Source organism: Corylus avellana, chromosome ca8 (assembly GCF_901000735.1).
Source record: "Corylus avellana chromosome ca8, CavTom2PMs-1.0".
Taxonomy (NCBI): domain Eukaryota; kingdom Viridiplantae; phylum Streptophyta; class Magnoliopsida; order Fagales; family Betulaceae; genus Corylus; species Corylus avellana.
In genome coordinates, this window is record NC_081548.1 from 15,084,994 (window position 1) to 15,106,684 (window position 21,691).

General features: G+C 36.8%; 3 protein-coding genes across 3 annotated transcripts; 2 read left to right on the top strand and 1 right to left on the bottom strand.

The window, feature by feature from the left end:
• Positions 1–1,658: 1,658 nt before the first annotated feature.
• On the top strand, positions 1,659–2,701 carry LOC132189984 (large ribosomal subunit protein P3). Its single transcript, XM_059604848.1, has 2 exons — positions 1,659–1,975; positions 2,275–2,701. The coding sequence occupies exons 1-2, from the start codon at positions 1,778–1,780 to the stop codon at positions 2,446–2,448; spliced, it is 372 nt and encodes a 123-aa protein (XP_059460831.1). The 5' UTR covers positions 1,659–1,777; the 3' UTR covers positions 2,449–2,701.
• Positions 2,702–3,295: 594 nt separating this feature from the next.
• On the bottom strand, positions 3,296–9,898 carry LOC132190933 (zinc finger protein ZAT10-like). Its single transcript, XM_059605959.1, has 2 exons — positions 9,745–9,898; positions 3,296–4,014 (listed from the first exon to the last, which is right to left on the bottom strand). Exons 1-2 carry the CDS (start codon positions 9,896–9,898, stop codon positions 3,296–3,298), a joined length of 873 nt encoding a protein of 290 aa, XP_059461942.1.
• Positions 9,899–10,979: 1,081 nt separating this feature from the next.
• On the top strand, positions 10,980–19,253 carry LOC132189918 (18S rRNA (guanine-N(7))-methyltransferase RID2). The gene is made up of 9 exons (XM_059604758.1): positions 10,980–11,182; positions 11,414–11,489; positions 12,640–12,723; positions 12,847–12,902; positions 13,500–13,556; positions 14,872–14,921; positions 15,132–15,284; positions 16,429–16,564; positions 18,711–19,253. Exons 1-9 carry the CDS (start codon positions 11,084–11,086, stop codon positions 18,873–18,875), a joined length of 876 nt encoding a protein of 291 aa, XP_059460741.1. The 5' UTR covers positions 10,980–11,083; the 3' UTR covers positions 18,876–19,253.
• Positions 19,254–21,691: the final 2,438 nt, after the last annotated feature.

Here is a 21,691-nt window from a genome sequence, read left to right on the forward strand (position 1 = left end):
CTTCCCAGCAATGGTCAATGCCCTTCCCCTTTCTAATGGCTTATGGATATCAATGGTGACTCAAATACGTAGCACATTACCCCACTCCACCCCTTCCCCTGCTATATCCACCTTTTCCAGAGTCCCAATGACCTACCAATCTTGCCGCCTATCGCCTTTGTCATGCACATCAACGGCAGATCGTGGACTTGAATCTAGAAAGGTGATGTCTTGAACTCCCAACGTGAAACCGGGATGCTTCCATCAAATTCGTTTAGTGCAATTATGTAGTGATCAAAAGCCCATGGACGTCCTTCTAAAACTCTACACTTATCCTCCTCAAGATTGAATTCAAACATCCAGATGTTGTGCTGAATCTCCTTGAAACAGACACCCCCAACCGTTCGCCAAATCCTCGTGAGGACGGATTTGAAAGCTTCTTTGTTGATCCATTTCCCCGCCTAGATCTTACCAATCAGACAATTGTTCCTCTGTTGTTGGGCCTCTGCGATCTCATCGTCCGATACAATGATCTCCAGTTGTTCACCCTTCGTAAACGTGATTTTTCCATGTAGATCCTCCATCGCATTCGGCACCGTCGGTTTTCCAGCCAAAACCTCACCACTTGAGCTTCTCAGAGTGAACTCAGAGAAGACCTAGAGAGAGGACAATTTGATACCTCACCAATTTTTTTTTATTTTTTATTTTTTTGCAATCCCCATGATATCAATATTGATATGTCCTTCAAAAAATTTAAAATAATGTAATATCACCAACTTTAAATCATGCCCATAAAAAGTTCAAGCCTTTAGAAAAAAATTGAGAGGATTCTAAATTGTCTCTCAATCCTATAGGAGAAGGATTCACTCCATTTCATTTACAATGGAGAGGAATCGGTCCCATTCTAGAGGGATAATATTGTCCAAAAAAAGTGAAATGACAATATTACCCCTCTTAAAGTAAGGAACTGGCTCCTCTCCATTTCATTTGAAATGGAGAGGATCTCTAGGCCTGGGAGTCAAATAACTTGTTAACTCGATCTCTAATGCATTTCACACCGCAACAATCGGTAAAGTTGGAATTTTCACCGACTTCTTCCGCCAACCTTCTCACCTGTCACCAACATGTCGGTTATAGTGACAATTAGTAACATTGATCGCTAATGTAATCCTCTCAAAACCAATCCTTGAGGTCCTCTAACCTCTCATATGACCATATGGTTACCTCTCATATGACCATATGGTTAAGCGGAGAAATGGAAAAAGTTAGTTGATAACGTATTTATTCCACCTACTAAATTGACTTTGTCGAAAATAGAAAAATTCTACTACCTACTAGAAGCCATTTAGACCGTAACAAACGGTACTTATCTGGAAGGTGGTAGGCAATTTTTTTGTACAGCCTTGAGTAAAGAATAATGTAACTTTTAAAATTACTATTGGCCTTATGATTGATCATTATTGAATTTTGATTGAATGGTAATTTTAAAAGCCACCTCATTCTTAGAGTAATACAAAGATGATACAAGTGACTTCTATAATTACTTTATAGTCCTAAAAGGATCTGTTTGCAATCCAGTAAGCCAAACAAGGTGGATAAGAATTACAGAAAAGTATAGGGACAAATACGTCATTTCGAAGTAGCCCGCCGATCCACCAGTACTAGGGTTTTGGGTCTCCCACGACCTCATAATATAAGGCCGCGCAACTGTGTCACTATAGAAGCCGTCAGACACACACAAGCGCCTCAATCTCTATCTCTCCATCTCTTTGATAAGGAACTAGGGTTTCGATCCGCAATGGGAGTGTTCACGTTCGTGTGCAGGAACTCGGGCGACGAGTGGACGGGAAAATCGGTGTCCGGGGAGCTGGAGGCGTCGGCGGGGTCTACCTTTGAGCTCCAGAGGAAGCTCGTCCAGACTGCTCTCTCCTCCGACTCCTCCGGTGGAGTTCAGTCCTCCTTCTCCTTCGTCACCCCCACCTCCGGAGTCTTCCAGGTCTCCCCTCCTCTTCCCATCTCTCTGTCTGCTTTCGTTGTTTGATGGATTTATGTGAAAAACCTTGTTTTGATTCTGCCACTGTTTTCTTTTTCTTTTTTCTTGAGACAGATTTTTTGTACTAGTATACTCTTCGTAGTTTTTGGGATTAATGGGTTATAGAAGTAGATATAGAACTAATGTTTTTTGGTGAATATATGATTGTGGGTGTACGCCCTTGTTGGGGTTTCATGGCCTAGTGGCTTGACAGTATAGTACTTTGTTCTCCGCGAGATCTGAGTAAAAGTTGTTTGGTACAGGTGATTATTGGTGGTGCCAGCGGTGGTGCTTTCATTGGAGGCGGTGGAGCAGCTGCAGCAGCTTCAGGAGGAGGCGCAGCACCAGCTGCTGAAGCCGAGAAGAAAGAAGAGAAGAAGGAAGAGAAGGCAGAAGAGAGTGACGATGGAGACATGGGATTCTCACTCTTTGATTAGAGCATTTCTCAGTAGCTATGGAGTTATCTATCATCTTATGGTTTTTGTTCTATCTTTTTTTGTTGGGTCATTGTGAGTTATTAATACCATTAGATCTTGTTAATTGGATTATATTGCAGTATGAAGTGATCTGATCAAGGGACATGATAAAATTTTGTGCTGAGTAAAATCTTTGTTGGTCTCTCTGCCTTTTAAGATTCTCAGCTGAAAATGTTTGTTTTCCTAGGCTATATGAAAATGTTGATTTTTGTTACATGCGTTTTTGAGATTGTTTTGATATCATTTAGCAAGTGCATATGGATGGAGACTGTTGAAGAGAGGAAACAGGGGTTATAATGTCTTGGTTGAGAGAGTTGAATCATAGGTTTTCAAGGAAAAGAAAGTGAGGATTTGAGTATAAAGTTGATGGGGTTTATGATATATTTTCTTTGAAACATAGAATCATCTGCATAGCCGTGAAAGCAATGGTGGTGTGTTCTCATTTTTTTGATTTGCAAAGAAAGTGAGGATTTGAGGATAAAGTTGATGGGATTTATGATATATTTTCTTTGAAACATAGAATCATCAATGCTGTTCTCCTTACAAGGATGTAATCATGTAAAATTCTGTCATAGGAATTTTAAGATTGCTTTAAAGTTGATACTTATGCAATTTTATTTAATCATTTACTTTCAAATAAATAAGAATTTTAATACACAACAATACTAGCTTACTTCTAAACAAATACATGTGGTTCAAAAGTCCCACGTGATTATTATTGAATCGATTTTGAAGATTAGGCAGAATCTACTTGGTTTGGAATTCCAGCAGGTTGCTCCATGGCCAAACGGGGACTTCAACTACTGCCTCACCGGGAAGTACACCTTTTCTGTGCGAGTTGAATGTTAAAACCTGGCTGGAACTCTGGCATGGCCGGAAAATTCAAGTCGAAGTCACGATGACTATGGTTGACAATGATGACACCATTGTAGTGGCAACGCTTGTGTCCGCCCAAGGCCTGTCCGGACTGAAAAGTCTTGTGGCATATGGCACATTTGTGGGTCTTACTGATAGGGTTTGAGGGGTTAGAATTGGTAGTGATAGTGGTAGTAGTGGTGGTGGTGGTGGTGGTGGAGGTGGAGGAGGATTGGTCTTCTGCTCCAACAGGCTTTCGGTGACTGGCCTTGTGTCCACCCAGGGCTTGGTAAGACGGGAAGGCTTTGTGACAAAGGGTGCACTTGTAACGGAGAGTTTGTGATGGCAGCAAGAGACATGGTTGGTTGTTGATGTTCATGGTTGTGGTGCCACCACCATGACCTCCTCCTAGCATGAGGAGGCAGAGAGCTAGGTACTCTTCTTCAGTCGGAGGATTGTCGATACGGGGACGCTTAGAGCGCTTACTCTTTGCCCATGGCTCAACATAGTGGTCTTCTGCATTTTCATTATGCAGCAAAGGGGCACCTGAGATTGGAGAACTTAGAGCTTCCAAAATTTGATGCGTTTGTGGGAATTCAGAGGGAGTTAGTAGAGAGTGAGTGTTTATGTAGAAGGATAATGTAAGGGTTCTTATATAGAGTTGTAAGGTGCCTGAGAAGTGATCAAAAAGGAAGGAGTGAGCTGTGATGGCTTATGGCATTGGATTGGGATTTGGATGTGTGTTGGCAATGCATAAGATTGGAAGATGTGGGCAGTCGAGATGGTGTGGCAAGAGGGAATTGGAGAGTTCAAAAGTTGCTTCCATCTCATCATGCTATAGATGCTCAATACGTGTTGCTCAATCAGGCATTCTTAATTTTTAACTTTATGAAAATTCAAAGGGTTTTCTATTTGGATAGGGGTAAAAAAAAACCGTCATATGTTACCAATAATTATATTTGTTCATTTATTATTGATATGTACTTTGATACAACGAATTACATGGAGGCATATTAATTTTTTTATTATTTCTATACCAGCTAAATTTATTAGATGATCAGCCCCTTCACTAGCTCAATGATCAGTTAGGAAGAAGGCTACGCATTCTGAATCTTTAGCAGATGCTTTAAAACTTTTATATTGTGTATATTTAGCTAATACAAGATAAAAATCATGTCCAACAGTGTATTTTATTTTTTGATTAGTTACTTTTAGACGAGTATTGTAGCTTATTAATTATTTTTTTAATTATTTCTATCTCCTCTTTTCTTAATAAAAAAAAAGGGTAAATACTATTTACAAAAAGTAGAGAATAAATTTAAAAAAAAATGGTAAAATAAAGTAGAAAATTGTGTTTTTTATTAGCTACAATGCATGGAGATGCTTAGCCCAGCTTTTGGCTATACTGTGGGTGAAATAATTGGCTATGACTATGAGTAACTTATTTTTGTAATTGGTTTCTCATCCTAAGCAAGTTAATTTAATTAGGTATCATCTGTTTTGACATTGACCCAAGAGAAATTTTTTTCATCCATCCCAAAGGAAAACAATTTCCATAAAAGGGCTTTCACTATCCATGGCTGAACCAGTAAGAAAGAATATAGAATCTTGCCATCTTGATTGGATCTGGAAAAAAAATTTGATAATTAAATCAATAAAGTAAAAACAAATCATGATCGTTGGGTGACACCCAATGATGTAGAAAACTACAACACCAATCATTAGCAGGTACTACGATCCATATCTAAATCCATTAGAAACTATCATGTGTATAAACAAAAGAAAATTGTTTTTCATTCTCAAACTTCCTTCTATGACTTATTAAAATGTTAATTGAGAAAAAATTTAGTATCATAAAAGGTTTTTCCTAGTTTGAGTGTTTGGCGCGGCATAGAATATTGGTCAACTTAAAAATGTTTTCAGTTGACCAAGAAAAACAACATTTATGAGGCGTAAAATAGTTTACGCTTCTCATCTACGTAAACTATTTTTCGCTGCTCTCTCACATTTTCAGGTGGACTATTGTGAGAGTATTCCTTATGAGGCCTACATGCCCAAACATGTCTCAAGTTCTCCAAACACCTACATTGTGAGAGTGTTCCTTATGAGACCTTCATGCCCAAACAGGTCTTAGGTTCTCCAAACACCTGCATGAGCAAGTGAGCTTTATAAGAGTCCTCTCACAATTGCCTTCCCAAATTGCAAGAAATATGAGCAAGCAATTGTACTGGATTTCAATCCCACTCCTAATGACTTTCTATTCTCACATACTCTCTTCTTCTATGGTTCCTCTTGGTCGTCTCTTTTTTCTTCACAACTCCTCAAATTTATATGAAAATATAAGAAATATTTTATTAAATTTTTGTACGAGCAATCATTGAAATATATTTTTTGCCGAAACAAACGATGCCTTAATTTATTAACAACTTCTTAATGTGAGATGTATCTCAAGTCATATTGGCGTTGTCCCCCATCAATGATTGTAACTTTATGTTAAACAATGAGTTCTTAACCTTGTCATAGCAGCCTATGAAAGGGCTTGGTGAGAACTCAAGAGATCATCCTTGAGTCAAGCTGAACAAACAGAGTCCTTTGTTCTTTAAAGCAAGTTCTAGTGCAGTGCTTAGGAATTCATTTTTATTCTCAACAAATTCTAGCATCTCTTGAATTATTTTTGGAAAAAATATTTTCAAGAAAATTAGTGCCAAGAGGAAAAATATTTTCAAGAAAATTTTCAGTTAAGTAGAAAAATCACCATAATGAATGTAATGCAATCCGAAAGAATAAAACTTCATTGATCAAGTTGAAACTTGGAAAACCACCAGAGGTGGTGGCTCGATGGTCTCAAGGGCATTCCCACTGGGTTTGGATAATGCAAGGGCATGGGTTCAACTTCCGAATATGGGAATTCTCATGCCTATTTGTATTATCCCCCTTGAGTCCCATCTATGCCCTGGTGGGACAAGCGGTTAAGGTATGGCTCTACTGGTCTTGAGGGTGCACCTGCGGTTTCCGCCGTCTAGGTCCCTCCTGAGCAGTCCCCCCCGGGTTGGTGCTATTATGACCACACTCAGATAGAATAGTCACAATTGGTCTCCACCTCCAACCTTTTTTAATTAGACAAAAAAAAAAAAAAAAAAAAAGTTGAAATTTGAGATGTAATCAAAATTGGATTTTATTAAATTAAGTTTTTATAAGTGATTTAGACATGTATTTCCGCTTTCCGCAGGTTTTTACTCAGACATGTTTAATAAGTGATACCAGAAGTCAGTTACTAGCTAATTGGTCTGAAAGTATTTCTTGGAACTCTTCCAAGATGAATCGAATTAATCGGTTTAATTTTGGAGGCGTTACATATAAGGCTTGACTTGTGGCCTTAGGTTTTAGGCAGAGAGAGGGGATTGACTATAAAGACACATTTTCACTTGCTTCTACCAAGGACTCCTTTCGGATAATCATGACACTAATAGCTCATTTTGACTTCGAGCTACATCAAATTAATGTCAAGACATGTTTTCTTAATGGGCATCTATCTAAAGATGTATATAAGGAGCAACCAGACAGGTTTCAGGTTAATGAAAAAGAACATGTGGTGTGCAACCTTAAATGGTCTATCTACGGGCTTAAGCAAGCTTCAAAGTAGTAGTACTTGAAATTTGATGAAATTTTCACATCTTGTGGTTTTAAGAAAAATGTTGTTGATCAATGCATATATTTGAGGAGTAGTGGTAGTAGATATATCTTTCTTGTGCTATGTGTGGATTATATATTTTTTTTCACAACAAATGATAATGTGCTCCTACTTGAAACTAACCGTATGTTGTCTTCCCACCAGGACCTTGGTGAGGCCTCTTATGTATCGAGTATACAAATTCTGCATGACAAAACGAATGGTTGTCTTTGGTTGTCATAGAAAACATACATTGATCAAGTTTTAAATAGGTTTCATATGCAGTCTTGCTCTCCTGGAAATGAACCAATTGTGAAGGGTGATATATTTTCTAACTCTCAATGTCCCTAGAGTATAATGAAAGAACCCAAATACAAGCAGTACCATATGCATCAATTGTGGGTAGTTTGATGTATACTCAAGTATGTATATGACCTGATATTGCTTATATTGTAGATGTACTTGGGGAGACACTTGAGTGATCTAGGTGTAAGTCACTAAAGGGCTGCACAGAAAGTACTAAGGTACTTACAAGGCACTAAAGATTTTATGTCGACATATTCGCGATTCAACATTCTTAATATAGTTGGATATTCTGATGCTGATTTTTTGCAATATTTTTTATGATGGTAGGAAGAGTTGTTTCATGAAAATGTGTCAAACAGACACTTGTAGCTTCGTTAACTATAGAAGTAGAGTACATAGCTAGTTGCTAGGCTACATGTTAGGCTATATGGCTGCAAAATTTTATCTCAAAGACTAGTTATCGTGGATACCATTGTGAAGCCATTGAAGAAAATTTTTGATAATTTTGCAGCTATTTCTTTCTCTTGGAACACTAAGAGCTCTTCGCGATCCAAGCATATTGATATAAAATATTTGTTTGTTAGAGAGAAAATAGTTGAATCTCAAATATGTTGTGCATACTCCCACAAAACATATGTTAGCGGATTCACTAGCTAAAGGGCTGGCTTCTACGGTGTTTCAAAAGCATGTGACTCATATGAAATTGTTAGAGTCTTCTGTTCTATTGAGTTAGTAGGAGTTATATGCTTGTGTGTATTTTGTGTTGTCATATATTGTTTTGCGTGCATTTATGTTGATTATGACAATTTGTGATATGATACGAGACATTGTGTGTTAGTCTTGGTGGGCTTCATATGAATATGCAGTGGTCACTATTTGTATGTTACACTTGCATTCTATTTGTTTGGATCATGTGATTGAGTACTTGTTATATGCTATACATCCTATCGATATATGCTTAACTTTTTACTTGCAAACACATTTGGATCAGGTTGTGTTTTGGAATGCCTATTTGCTTTTATTTTGTGATTAGATTTTCGTTGTCCCAGTAAGAGATTGTTATGTTTTATTATTATTATTATTATTTTGTGGACTGGCATAGTCATTTTATTTTTGGGTCCATAATGAACTGGACCTTATGTAAACACTTGAGGAAGTCATGTACTCTTACCCTATATATACGACTGGAGTTGGTCCATTAGTCCATCCAAGCAATTGAGGTCGAGAGACCAATCTCCTCCACATACACCACAACAGGATGCAGCTATCAGAAAGAGAGATGGCAAACTCATCATCAAACAATGAAGGTACATTTATATCTTCCTCTTGTCCTTAAACGCCATGGAAAAAGACGAATTTATTTAGTTTAATTCTAATACAATACCTTTATCAACAATTTCAAATTGATAGCTATAGGAATCAATATAGATGAATAAAAGCGACTCACAATTACGCTTTATTCCATGCCAAAAAATTGTTAAAATTCTTATAGTGATGCAATGACTAATAGTGAGAAACATCATTCAAAGTCAAATCCAAAATGACAAAAAAAAAAGAAGGTACACTCACATAAAGGTTGTAGCCTACAAGGTACAATATGGTAAAAAATAATGTGCCAAATAGTTCAAAATCTTATGGTAATTTCGTTGAAGGAGACAATTAATAGAACCCAATTACAGGTTCAATCCCCAATCACATATCACAATTGCAATATATAAAAGAATTTAAATTGCAATGCTAACTAATAAACAACACAATCAATTTTTTTATGAAGTGAAAAAAATCTAAGAACAAATCATAGAAAAACTCACTTCGGAGAAGACACACCCAATAAATCAATATAATGAAGAAAATCTAAAGTACATACAAAGAAAGTTATAAAATATCTCTGTAAATCTAAGATTTCGTACAACAACAAGCTTCTCGCTTGCCTCCAAGTTAACCAATCTTCTTCTAGTGCATCTCCTCATCGACTCATTTGATAGTCTCTTCAATAGTCAAGGGATGTGTATGGTATGGTTTGAAACAACTCAAGAGCAAAAACTGTAAATGGTGTAAAGCTCCAAGCTTTTAGAAATATTCACTTAGGTAAACAAGGATGATAGAAGGCACACATCTGGAAGAATTCTAAGAACAAGGATCTTTCAATCTTCCTCACAAAACAAAACAAAAAACAAAAACGTCCAAAGCTTTCTTGAGAGCTATGGGAAAGAGATAAGCCAAATGAGAACAAAACTTGGAATTTGTACTCTTAGGAATTTGCCTTTGCGTCATAACGGTGACGACTCGCGTTGTGACGTGTGGCTAGGGTTCCATCACTAAGCCTCTAACATTTGGCAAGGGATTCTTTTAGCGGCTTGTATCCGTTGTCTAGTATTTCTCCGATCGTTACTTTCAGCCTTTCTCGTCTTTCTTGTTGGCGAAACTTGTGGTTTGGCCCTTCACAGGATTAACAGCTAGTTTTCGTTCTCCGATCGTCATTGCCAGTTGCAGCTTGGACCTTAACCAGATTCTTTTAGCGGCTTGTCTTCGTTTTCCAGTATTTCTCCAGCCGTCACTTTCAGCCTTTCTCGTTGGCATTACCTTGGTCCAACCTTCAAAAAAAAAAAAAAAAAACACATTTGGCAAGTTTTGTACGGGAGGCGTCATGATGGCATTTGAGCGGGCTATGCAAGGGAGCAAGCCGAGAGCTCTTTGTGTGCTTTTGTCATGACGAGCTATGCAAAAGAGAAGGTTGAGACGTCTCTGTGGCTTTTCATCTCTTATCCGTCCTGATATGCTTTGAACAAGAAAATGCAAAATCTCTCTGTGGTTCCTTGTCACCTATCTGTCTTGACACCCCCCTTGAGCGGTAGAAGGCCGAGGCTCTCTGTGGGTTCTCCATCACTTAGCCGCCATGACGGGCTTTGAACAGGAAAGTGCAGTACCTCTCCAAACACCCCAAAACCTTTACATTTTCATACTAAAAGACATGATAATGAAAGTAAATAAACATAAGATTTAACATACCAAATGAAGCCAATTTCTAGAATCTAACGACACTGATACGAGGATACCGATATAATGCTTGAGATTTAGATACCGCTGCAACTTTTCATATTGCCATGTAGATTTTAATTTTACACTTATTTATCCATGTAGTGATAATGACTATATGGATGATAATAAAAAATGTGAAATAATTGGAATTACTATTTTGATGGTATTACTTGTATTATCACATACGTGCAACGTGTGCTTAACTTGTAGAAAAGTCTTCTATCATTTGTTTTTTCTTACAAAAATAAAAAAAAAAAAAAATTGATTAAGACGATTACAATATTTATGGAGAAAATGCCCGAGTAAAAATTATTAAAAGAGCGTTGGTTGAATGTAGTAAAAGGGGAATTGCCTTTTGGTTTATATATTGATTAGAAATACCGTGGAAAGTGAAATTGTAGCAACCTGTGTAAGAAAATATTGAAAAAAATAAATAATGTAATTAAAATAAAGAGAAATTATAATGTAAATAGGTACAGCCCAGTGGGCTCCTAGGTGCTTGATCTAATGCTTATTATTGGTCGGAAAGCTGAAACCTGGCCCGACCCGACAGCTTGGTAACCCGGTCCAGAACCAGTGTTGTTTGGAAACAGAAACGGTGCGTTGGTAGTAGGGTTTAGGGTTTCTTTAGCGTTCCAGTATCATCCTCAGCTGCTCCAGCTGTTGTTGTCACTATCTACGGGTTTTTAGGGTTTAATCTCTCAGTTTCAGCGTCTATCGGTGGTCATGTCTTCGAGGCCTGAGCTGCAAGCTCCACCTGACATATTCTACAACGACGCTGAGGCTCGGAAGTACACCTCCTCGTCTCGGATCATCGAAATTCAGGTACCCTGTTTCTCTTACCGCTCTGTTTGGTTCCTGAGAAAATCATAGAAAATAATAATGAAATAAGTAGATAAGATAAGTCTTTGTACTACGTATTGTGCGTTGTTTTTAATTTGGTTTCTAAATATTGACAAAGGGGTAGGACGTGAATGATCTAATGGAGGGTGAGTGTGTTTTGCTGAATTTGGGGAGTTGGGTTTGTGTTGATATTTAATGATGTAGTAAAAACAGGCGAAGCTGTCAGAGAGAGCACTGGAGCTTCTTGCTTTGCCTGATGATGATGTACCCAGATTGCTCCTTGACATTGGTATATTTGCTCTCACTCTCTCTCTCTCGGTATACACACACGCACCAATGCATACATGAGTGTGTGATTGTAAATATTAATGTTGTTTGGTTTTGATGATCACTACTTAAAAAAATGGTAAAATTGGAGGCCATACATCATCTTCTTCACTGTGAGGTGGCAAGAAAATTATGGGCTTCAATTTTCCACCTTTTTGGTATAGAATGGGTCATGCCTAGAAGGTAATAGAGTTATTGGCATGTTGGAGAGGTAAGTTGAGAAGTCATAGCATTTTAGAAGCTTGAAGGATGGAACCTTTGTACTTAATGTGGTGCATTTAGAGAGAGCAGAATGTTAGGAGCTATGAAAATTGCGAGATTTCGGTGGAAGAACTAAAGAATGTCATGTTCAAATCTTTTCATACATGGATAGTGGCGTATAATAGTCCACATTTCTCTCGTTTTTCTAATTTTTGTTCTTCTTTTTCTCCTTAGTAAGGGATTTCCTTTGTATACTTTTCTTGTGTATTAGAGTTGCGCCCCTCTACTCTTTTAAAGAGATTGATTTACTAATAAAAAAAAGGGAAAATGGTATTGACACTGTTGTTCATATATTTTGGTGGACCATCTTAAAAGAATGAGGATCATGTGATTAGATTTGATTGAAGGAAATGAATGAGTTGCTCATGAGGTGCTGTGTCTGGTGTGCAAATTATTTGTAGCTTTATGAAGTTTGCAGGAACTCAACTCATTGGTATTCAGATTTAGCTCTTTGACCGTTTGTATCATCATTCTTCTTAGCTGTCAAAAGGGTGAAGAATTAGGACTCTATCTTATAAATATTTTTTCACCTCCCCCCCCCCCCCAACACACATTATGCTGAATGGAGTTTCAATACAAATTGAAAAAGTCCTCTACATGATCTGTTTACTTGGCAAGTGGATGATCTACCTTTCCATCTACCTTATATATATATATAAAGCCTTTTATGTTTGCTTCCATGGATAATGATTTAGAGCTTGACTGAGCTTTCAAATTGTAAACTGCTAATATTGCTTGATTTCGTCAATGTTTCTGATGGTTTTATGAGCCTTGCCATGTTATCTTTAGAATTCAATGAGAGGCTAAACAAACATGAGGAATTTAACTTCAAGAATTGTGGTTTTCTGTAGGTTGCGGATCAGGACTTAGTGGGGAGACTCTTTCAGAGAATGGACACCAATGGATTGGCTTAGATATTTCGCAGTCAATGCTAAGTATGCAAATTTTGGGTTTGATTGTAGCTGAAACTTCTATCCTCTCTCTCTCTCTCTGTTTTTGATTTTCTCCATTCCACTTTCTTTTTCTGTTTAATTTAATTTAATTTTTCTTAAATCTAGATGTTGCATTGGAGCGGGAGGTTGAGGGCGACCTTCTAGTTGGTGACATGGGTCAGGTATAAAGTTTTGAACTTTCTACACTTATCATGCTAGGGTAGATAAAATAATAGATCGTGCCTCATAGATTAGGTTCATAGCACGTGTTATTTCAATTTTCTGTGTGATTTATTTTTTCCAGTTGCTTGCATGTTATCAAGTGATTTTGTCAAAGTAAAGTGGCAAATTGTAGAAAAGTATTTGCCGGAATTTTATGTGCAGTTTCAATTTTGGCCAAGAAACTATTGTATTCTTGGAAAATCTTAATTCAAGTTGCATTCTTTCACTTGCATTTTCGTTTGTGAATTCAACTATATCAATATAATTTCTTGAGACCATTATTGCAATTTTGATGCTCCAGTTGGTTGCATTGTGGAATTTCCTCATTACCTTTGTTCGAAAGTTTCCTTACCTTCTGGATTAGTGCTAGTTCCATCGGCTGTTTGTTCTTATTACCATACTGTTATCATAAGTGCTTGATCTTATCTCCTACTGATGGTACAGGCTGTTTAACCTTACACTAAAGGAAAAAGATGTTTGCAAGTCAACTTACATAATTGCTTTACATTAACTCCACTTGAAAGTTATCACAGTGTATGTTTTAAATTTTGTTGTAGGGCTTAGGACTTCGTCCTGGGGTTATAGATGGGGCCATCAGTATCTCCGCTGTTCAGGTTTACCTTCTTGTTTCAATTAATATTTGTTGAGATGAATGTTTTTGCTTGCTATGTTTTTAAAGATGTGTTGTGTGTTAGCACTTGCTGTATATGATGAACTCTTGCTTGTAACTTGCAGATCAATATATTGTTTGGAGAAGCTATTTTATACCTCATGCTTAGTCTGTATCCCCAAGTTTCATACCCAATGACTAGGAAGATTTTCTGTATTTGTATTAGCTGTGTTTTTTTTTTCTGAGCTTGATTAGCCTTTTGTTCCACATATATCTAATCTTGTGGGAAGCTTGACATCCCGAGACATTTATTTTTAACTTGATTTATGTACTAGAGAGGATTCTTTGATGGGAGGGACTGTTTTATTGGGATAGGGGTGACAATTCTGGGCCAAGACAAATTCTGTGATGTGATTAATTATTTTGGCACTCTTGCTGCATTGCATATTCATGTTTTAAATATTAGCCTTTATATGGGATGTTAACCTAGTCTATACATTGATTGCACGTGACTTTAGATGGCTGCAAAAATACGTAGACTCATCAAATATGTCAAGTAACAATGACAAACTCACATGACGTGGGTATGGGTATCAAATATGCTTCTGTCACACCTGTTGTGACTGAAAAAGATGTTCTATGGGTCTTTTGCACAAGGGAAATCTTCCCAGGCTGTGAGTTCCCAATTTTAGAACTGTGAATAGAGTATTGAGAAAGGGAGCCTAGGGTTTTCGATTTAAGATGTCTCTTTGATGTGAGATTGTTTCTGAAACTGTTTGGATTTATGACATTGATTTAGTCCATTGTCCCATTTTCTGTTGGGGTGCATTCTACATCTCATTGATTTGTGCATCTTCCTGTGGTTGACAACTTTCTGCTTTTCTCTCCCCTTTCTGTCCCTTCAGTTTGAAGGCTGCATCTTGCACTAGTGTTCTCTTTGTCTATATTAATTAGTCAGATTCTCCTGAATTTTATGGTTGCATTGCTTTGGGGAAGGAAAAGATACATTATAATTGACAATCTTATGTTCTACTATTATAAATTTCCAAGTTCATATCAGGCTTTTTTAAATGTTTATATTTGTTTTAATATAACAACATTGTACACAAATTTAATGCTCTTTTGTGAGAGCCTTAAAGCCCATAAATTTGGCTGTCATTCTACATTCATATTCATAATCTTTGCTGCTTTTGTTTTTGTTTTTTGAGATAGTTTCTTTAGGTGTTACTGATTCTCCGTTGAAATACAAAAATGTTTTTAAAAATTCACTGGATGTATGTTGCTCATTTTTTTCCCCTTGTTTTGATTTGGCAATGCAGTGGTTATGCAATGCTGACAAGTCCTCTCATGACCCTCGATTAAGATTGAAGTATGTTCCCATTCTTATCCTTCACTCACTCTTATAGTAAAATGATGTGCTAGAATTACAATGAAAGTGCACTCATTTTTTCTTTTGGGGGCTTTTATCTCTCTCTCTCTCTCTCTCTCTCTCTCTCTCTCTCTATGAGACTAAGCATGCTTGATTCTGTGTTGTTTCTTTTGCTGCAGTATTGATGGGTTTGGTTCAATCTTTTTTTAGGGCTTTCTTTGGATCATTATACAGATGCTTAGCCAGGGGAGCTAGAGCAGTACTTCAAGTGTACCCTGAAAATCTAGCCCAGCGTGAATTGATATTGAGTTTTGCAATGCGTGCTGGATTTGCTGGAGGTGTGGTTGTTGATTTCCCACACAGGTATGCAATAAAGCTATTAGGGCAATCTTACAATAGGCTATTCTTGCATGTGAAAATTGCTTCTGTTCAGAACATCTTAGGTGGGCTACTTGGAGACACTAGTTTGAGGATTTTTATTTTAATCCTCTATTATATGCTTGTTTATTCTTGTCATAAAAATTCTCTCTTATGCTGAGTTGCACACAAACAGATCACATACAAACAGTGACAAAAGCATCCAGGCATTTGAGAGCTCTGAGTTTGCATCCACATTCACTTTGTGGGTTAGAGTTAGGAATTATTCATTCTATTTGAAGTAATAAGTAATGTGCATTCAAGTGTTCTCAGCAGTTATAGGATGTCTTATGATCCAGTCATGGTGTGGCAGTTCCTACGACGGAGACCAGTTGAATGTTGTCTATTTTCTTGTATTCCTCATGAATTGGATCTTTTTCTTATATATTTCACAAGACCATCTAATTTACATATATTCAGTAGATCTCATTTTCTATACTTCTTTTGGTAACAAATGACATGCACTGGCTGAGTGATTGAAGAGAATCTTATGAAGCTCAATGGGATCTAAGTACATATATGCATTTATATTGTAGTCTTTGCTCCAATCCTTTTATTTTGGCACATCAGCAGGAAATACTGCTTAATGATATTATAATTGCCAAGCGTTTCCTATTATGGGATAGACAGGGCATTATGGGACCAACTCGAACGGCACAGCCATACGAAAACATAGCAACTTCTGAACCAGTTGATTGTGACTTGTTGGTGACATGACATCCCAGGAGTGTGCCATCTTTTTTAATTGAATATGGTGTTCTATGGGTGGCAGTTTATAGTCCACCGCAAAGATAATTTTTTTAAGTATTTTACATTTGTATTCTCACATAATGCCCCGTGCATCCTTTCTTAACCATTAACGTATTACTTTGAAACAAAGGTCGAGAAAAAATTGAATGACTGGCAATAACTTGCTCTACAAGTGTTTCTTGAGAATGTATACAATAACTTGCATTTCCTTGGGATAGGAATATTCAGGTGCTAAATTCACTTGAAAAATTAAATAAAACATCTCAAATTCATCCCTGTAGCATTATTCTCTTGGAATCTTCTATGGTTCACTAACTTGAGCGTGGTTGTCTTATAACAGTACTAAGAGTAGAAAAGAATACCTTGTCCTTACGTGTGGTCCACCATCCATAAACACATCTGTCCCAACAGGAAAAGGTGAAGATGGGGAGAGTTGCTCCGAAGATGAGAGTAGTGGTGATGAAGAAAATCAGACGGTGAGTTCTCATGGCACACTTTTACTAACTTCTGAATTTCTCTGTTTTAGGGCTTTGTCTAGGGATTTTTTGACAGGCAAATACAACTCAATCCGTGGGATTGACCCATGACCTCACTGTCCACCCCTTATTTTAGGGGGGAGGAGATGTCATTTGGTCCATAGACAATTGTCTTCTCAAGTGGTTCATAAATCTGAATCTCTCTCCCTCTCTCTCTCTCTCTCTCTCTCTCTAGATATCCTAAATTTATTGTTTTTGTTCATACTAATAAATTTTTATACACATTATCTATTTGCTTTATGATTGTTTTTTCACTGATCATTGGCTTCATTTAGGCTGTCACATATTTATGGGATGGTTCCTTCCTCTCTCATCGGCATGCCCGTCTATGTCTTTCTTTTTCTGTATCTCTTCTCAGTTGCTAGGTGGTTGTAGTCCATGGTTTTTGGTTGTCTGTTATGGGTTTCATGAGTTGGATTCTTAAATAGAGGCCAAAGCTTTTGAGCTTCCGATTGTAGAAGGGGTATCAATTTTGCATTTGGTTGAAAGGAGCCAAGGGGTATCTTGAGCAATGTATTTGGTTAAGGTGAGTGTTGCATGGCTATTGACCATGATGGAGACGTTGGTCCAGGAAAAGAGTCAACCGAGTATATTAAATCATCAATCTTGCTAAGTCATAATTGGTTCCTGTGGATAGTGTTAATAATGTTGATAGATTGGCCAGTATTTTCTTTGAAGTACCTTGGTCTTCCGTTGGGAGCTTCTTTTAATCCCAAATCCATTTGGGATGGTGTTATTTAGAAGATCAAGTGCCGTTTGGCTAGTTGGGAGAGGATGTTCGTGTCTAAAGGTAAATGGATTACCTTGATTAAGAGCATCCTATCCAGTTTGCATACATATTTTATGTCACTTTTTCTCCCCCTAGTGGTGTTGCCAATCACACAGGGAAATTGCAATGAAATTTCTGATGGGGTGGGCAAGGTGAATAGTTCAAATTTCACTCGGTAAGGTTGTTCAAGGTTTGTTCTCCAATTTCTAAGGGAGGGTTGGAGGCCTGACTGCTTTTGTTCAACCATTCTCTTTTGGGGAAGTGGTTATGACGCTATTTGCATGAGTCAAACCTTATGGAGAGTCCTAGTGGATTCTAAATATGACAGCTCGTGGGGTAGATGGTGTTCAAATGGGGTTCATGGGTCGTATGGGGTGGGGTTATGAAAAATACCAGGAGGGGCTGGGGAGTTTTCTAGTATTTGAGGTGGGAGACAGCTCCAAGATTAGATTCTGGCATAATATGTGTGATGTGGGGAGCTTGCGTTAGGGATGCTTCCGTAATTGAGCACATAAGAATTATCTAGTGACTCCCATAAGTGGAATGTATACTTCATCAAGGCATTGGGAGATGGATGTCTTTGCTTCGTTGTTTTAATTTGTTGTACTCCTTTTCATTGAGATGGGGAGATGAAGACAAGCTTTGTTGGTCCCATTCTAAGAGGGTGCGACGTTAGATCTTTCTATAATGTCCTTATTCTTCTTGTAGTACCCCCTTCCCTTGGAAGAGTATTTTGGCAGAATAAGGTCCCCAGGAGAGTGACATTTTTTGTTTGGTCAGCCACCCAAAGGAAGATCCTCACCATGGATAACCTAAGGAAGCAACATGTCGTTGTGGTTGATCGGTGTTGTATGTGTAAGAACAATGAGTTTGTGGATCTTCTTCTACTCCATTGTGAGATTGCTAGTGCCTTATGGAGTGCTATTTTCAGTCATGTTGAGTTAGCTTGGGTTATGCCAAGACGAGTGGTAGACCTTTTTGCTTGTTAGAGAGGGTTGTGAGGCTATCCTCAAAGTGCAGTAGTCTAAAAGATGGTTCCGTCATTTTTATATTTTGGTGTCTTTAGAGAAAAAGAAATTATATAAGTTTTAAAGAGTGTAAAATGACGGTAGTGGAACTAAATTCGTTCTTTTTGAAAACTCCTTACCGATGGACAACTGCTTTAAACTATCTTAATTTGCTTAGTTTTTATGGTTTTCTTGACATTTTTTTCTCTTTCTAGCTAGGCATATCTCTTGTGTACTTGGTTTGTTCCTTTTGCGCTTTCTAATGATATTTCCATTACTTACTAAAAAAATTTATATATTTGTCGTGTAGGTCTCAATCTCGGACCGACACAGACCAAGGAAAAGGCAGAAAATAACCAAGAAAGGAAAGGGAAGAGAATGGATACTGAGGAAGAAGGAACAGAGGAGAAGAAGAGGAGATGATGTGCATCCGGATACAAAATACACGGCTCGAAAAAGAAAGCCTCGCTTCTGAACTCTTACAGCACGCCTAAATTGGTTTTAAGGGGTTCAGTAGCGTCTTCACCGCTTGCATATACAAAACTCCATATACAGTGGCTAGTGAGTCATTGCCTCTTCCCTTCAATATTCCTTTTAAGCCCTGATGAAAAAAGTCCTTTGTGATCAAACTTTTAGTTGCCTGTTATAGTCAAAAGTCAGTCCTGACTACTTGGGACACGACATTGTTCTGTTGGGTATTTAGGTAATTTACCTTTGTGAGGATCCTAAAAGCAACTTGGTAGAAAAATGAGAATGTTTGGTTTTGTTTCTTTATGCAATTAAAATAGCAACTAAATCCTATGTAAAAATATGAACGGGTTATAAGAGGAGTTTTATGTTTTTGGCAGCTTTACATTGATAGCCTTGATGATGCTGTACAGTGTAGAGAACATCTATGTTTCTTATGAGATGACTGGTTAAATATTTTTGGTCCGTCATCCCCTCTCTTTAAGTGGAGGGCGGATCTTGAGGATTATTTGCTCCATCAAATATTTTCCTAACAAAGATGTTAGGGAAAGTACACTATTAGGCAATTTGCATTGCCTTTTAAATTTTCAATTAAAGCTATGTGCCCCCAAAATACCGGTAAATTGCAAAGTAACATAAATATTCTTGTAAATTTGAAAATAAAAATAAAAAAAATAAAAAAATAACCACGGCCATGGCGCCAGTTTTTTTTATTAATATTTTTTTGTTTTTGTGTTTTTCTATATTTTCTAAATTTTTTTAGGACATTTTTGCCATTTTTTTATACAGATGGGGTATATTGCAATTTTTTGGTTTTGGGAATTATTTCAATTGAAAATTTGGGGTACATTGCAAATTACCTGATAGTTTGAGGGGTGTTCAGTTAACAATATTCTCACATAATGATTTTTTTGAGGAAAAGTTCTCATACCTCTCTCAAACTCTTCAAACAATAAAAAATTATCAATGTCCCCTCTAATGACAAAAATACCCTTCATAAAATTAATTTTTTTTTTTTTTAAAGGAAAAAAGCGAGTGGAATTTTATTTTATAAAAAATTGTTTTTGTTAAAGAAAATAATTACTTTTTTTTTTTTTTTTTAAATTTATAGGGGTATTTTTATCTCATTGACAGAAATTTAATGTCATTTTTGTCTTTTAGCTAGCCTAAGAAACATTATTAATTTTTTGGTAGTTTAGAAATGACATTTTCAATTTAGTGAAAGTTTGATTGTATAGGTATATGTAGAACATAAGGCTAATCAAGTACAGCTAATTCAAGTACAGAAAATCTTCATAGTCACTGAGTATGAAACTTGGGGATACAAACTAAGATTGCGTTTGTGGATCTCATAAGTGCGTTTAACACCCTAAAAGCTCGTTTGATCAAAAAAAAAAAATTCAAAGCACTTTTGAAGATCAAAAGCCTAAAAATGGTTAAAACACACTTTTAGCAAAAGCTTAAAAATAAAGCTTTTGCCAAAAAACTTTTTTTTTTTTTTTTTTTACTTAAAAGTTATATTTCTCAAACGCAATCCTAAATAGGCCCTAAAGCTTAAAAACACACTTTTGGCAAAAGCTTAAAAATGAAAATTTTGCCAAAAAGTATTTTTTTGACTTAAAAGCTCTATTTCTCAAACGCAATTTTAAACAAGATCTAAGCATGAGGTAGAAAATAGCTTCTTTTGTTTTGTTTTTTTTTTTTTTTTTAATAGAATAAGGAAAAAGGTTACAAGAGATGATATTTTCCATTTCTGATCCAAATGGAAGAGAAAATGGGGGATCCTGTGGGAATGCTTTCAAAAACACGATTAGAAGCAGCCCATTGAGTTAAAGCATGTGCTATAAAATTGGCACATCGAGACACTTTCAAAACATTCCAACTTCGAAAGGAAGAAAGAGTTAAACTAATATCATAAATATATTGATCTGCAAGTTACAAGCAAGAGTTCATCATATACGGCAAGTGCTAACACACAACACATCTTTAAAAACATAGCAAGCAAAAACATTCATCTCAACAAATATTAATTGAAACAAGAAGGTAAACCTGAACAGCGGAGATACTGATGGCCCCGTCTATAACCCCAGGACGAAGAAAATTGAAGAAATGAAGCAAAACATCAAGCAGATTGGTTCAATAATGCTATGGTGATGGCGATGGCTAGCTATGAAGACGAGGAGGAAGAGGCGGCAAAGAAGAGAGAAGAACGATCGGTCTTTCTTGTGCATTTTTCAGCTTGCACGTGCTATCATGGTTACGTCTAGATAGAGTCCTCCTAAGTCCTACCTTTTAATTAGAAACTTTTTTTTACCAGCATGAATTTTATCATTCATGTTTACACCCGACATAATATTTCTCTGTTTTTTTTTTTTTTAGACGTATTTTTATTTCTTATTTAACTCAACCTCGTGCATGAAGCATCTTCACTGTCATAATTAACTATTAGCAGCTAAATGATGTCATTAGTTTCTAGTGCTCTTAATTTGTATTAGAGTTTCTTGAACGTAATTATGAATTGATTGTGAAATATCAACCAATTAATTTCAAAATTAGTAGTTATACAACCTCTTCTACTTCTTTCGAGAGAGAAGAGCCTTCCAAGGCTAATAGCTGAGAAGCGGAACTACTAAAAGGCTTAGGAGACTTTTGGAGCAATGCTTGAGAGCATTACTTTTTTCAGAATTCATCTGAAATTAGGCAACTAATTATTCTTCAAGTTCGATCACAATTACATCTCTGACTTTTTATTTTAGATATCACTGATAATTTTACTCCGTTATGCATGTCTTATGTACAACCATTCCTAAAGTACTATTGGTA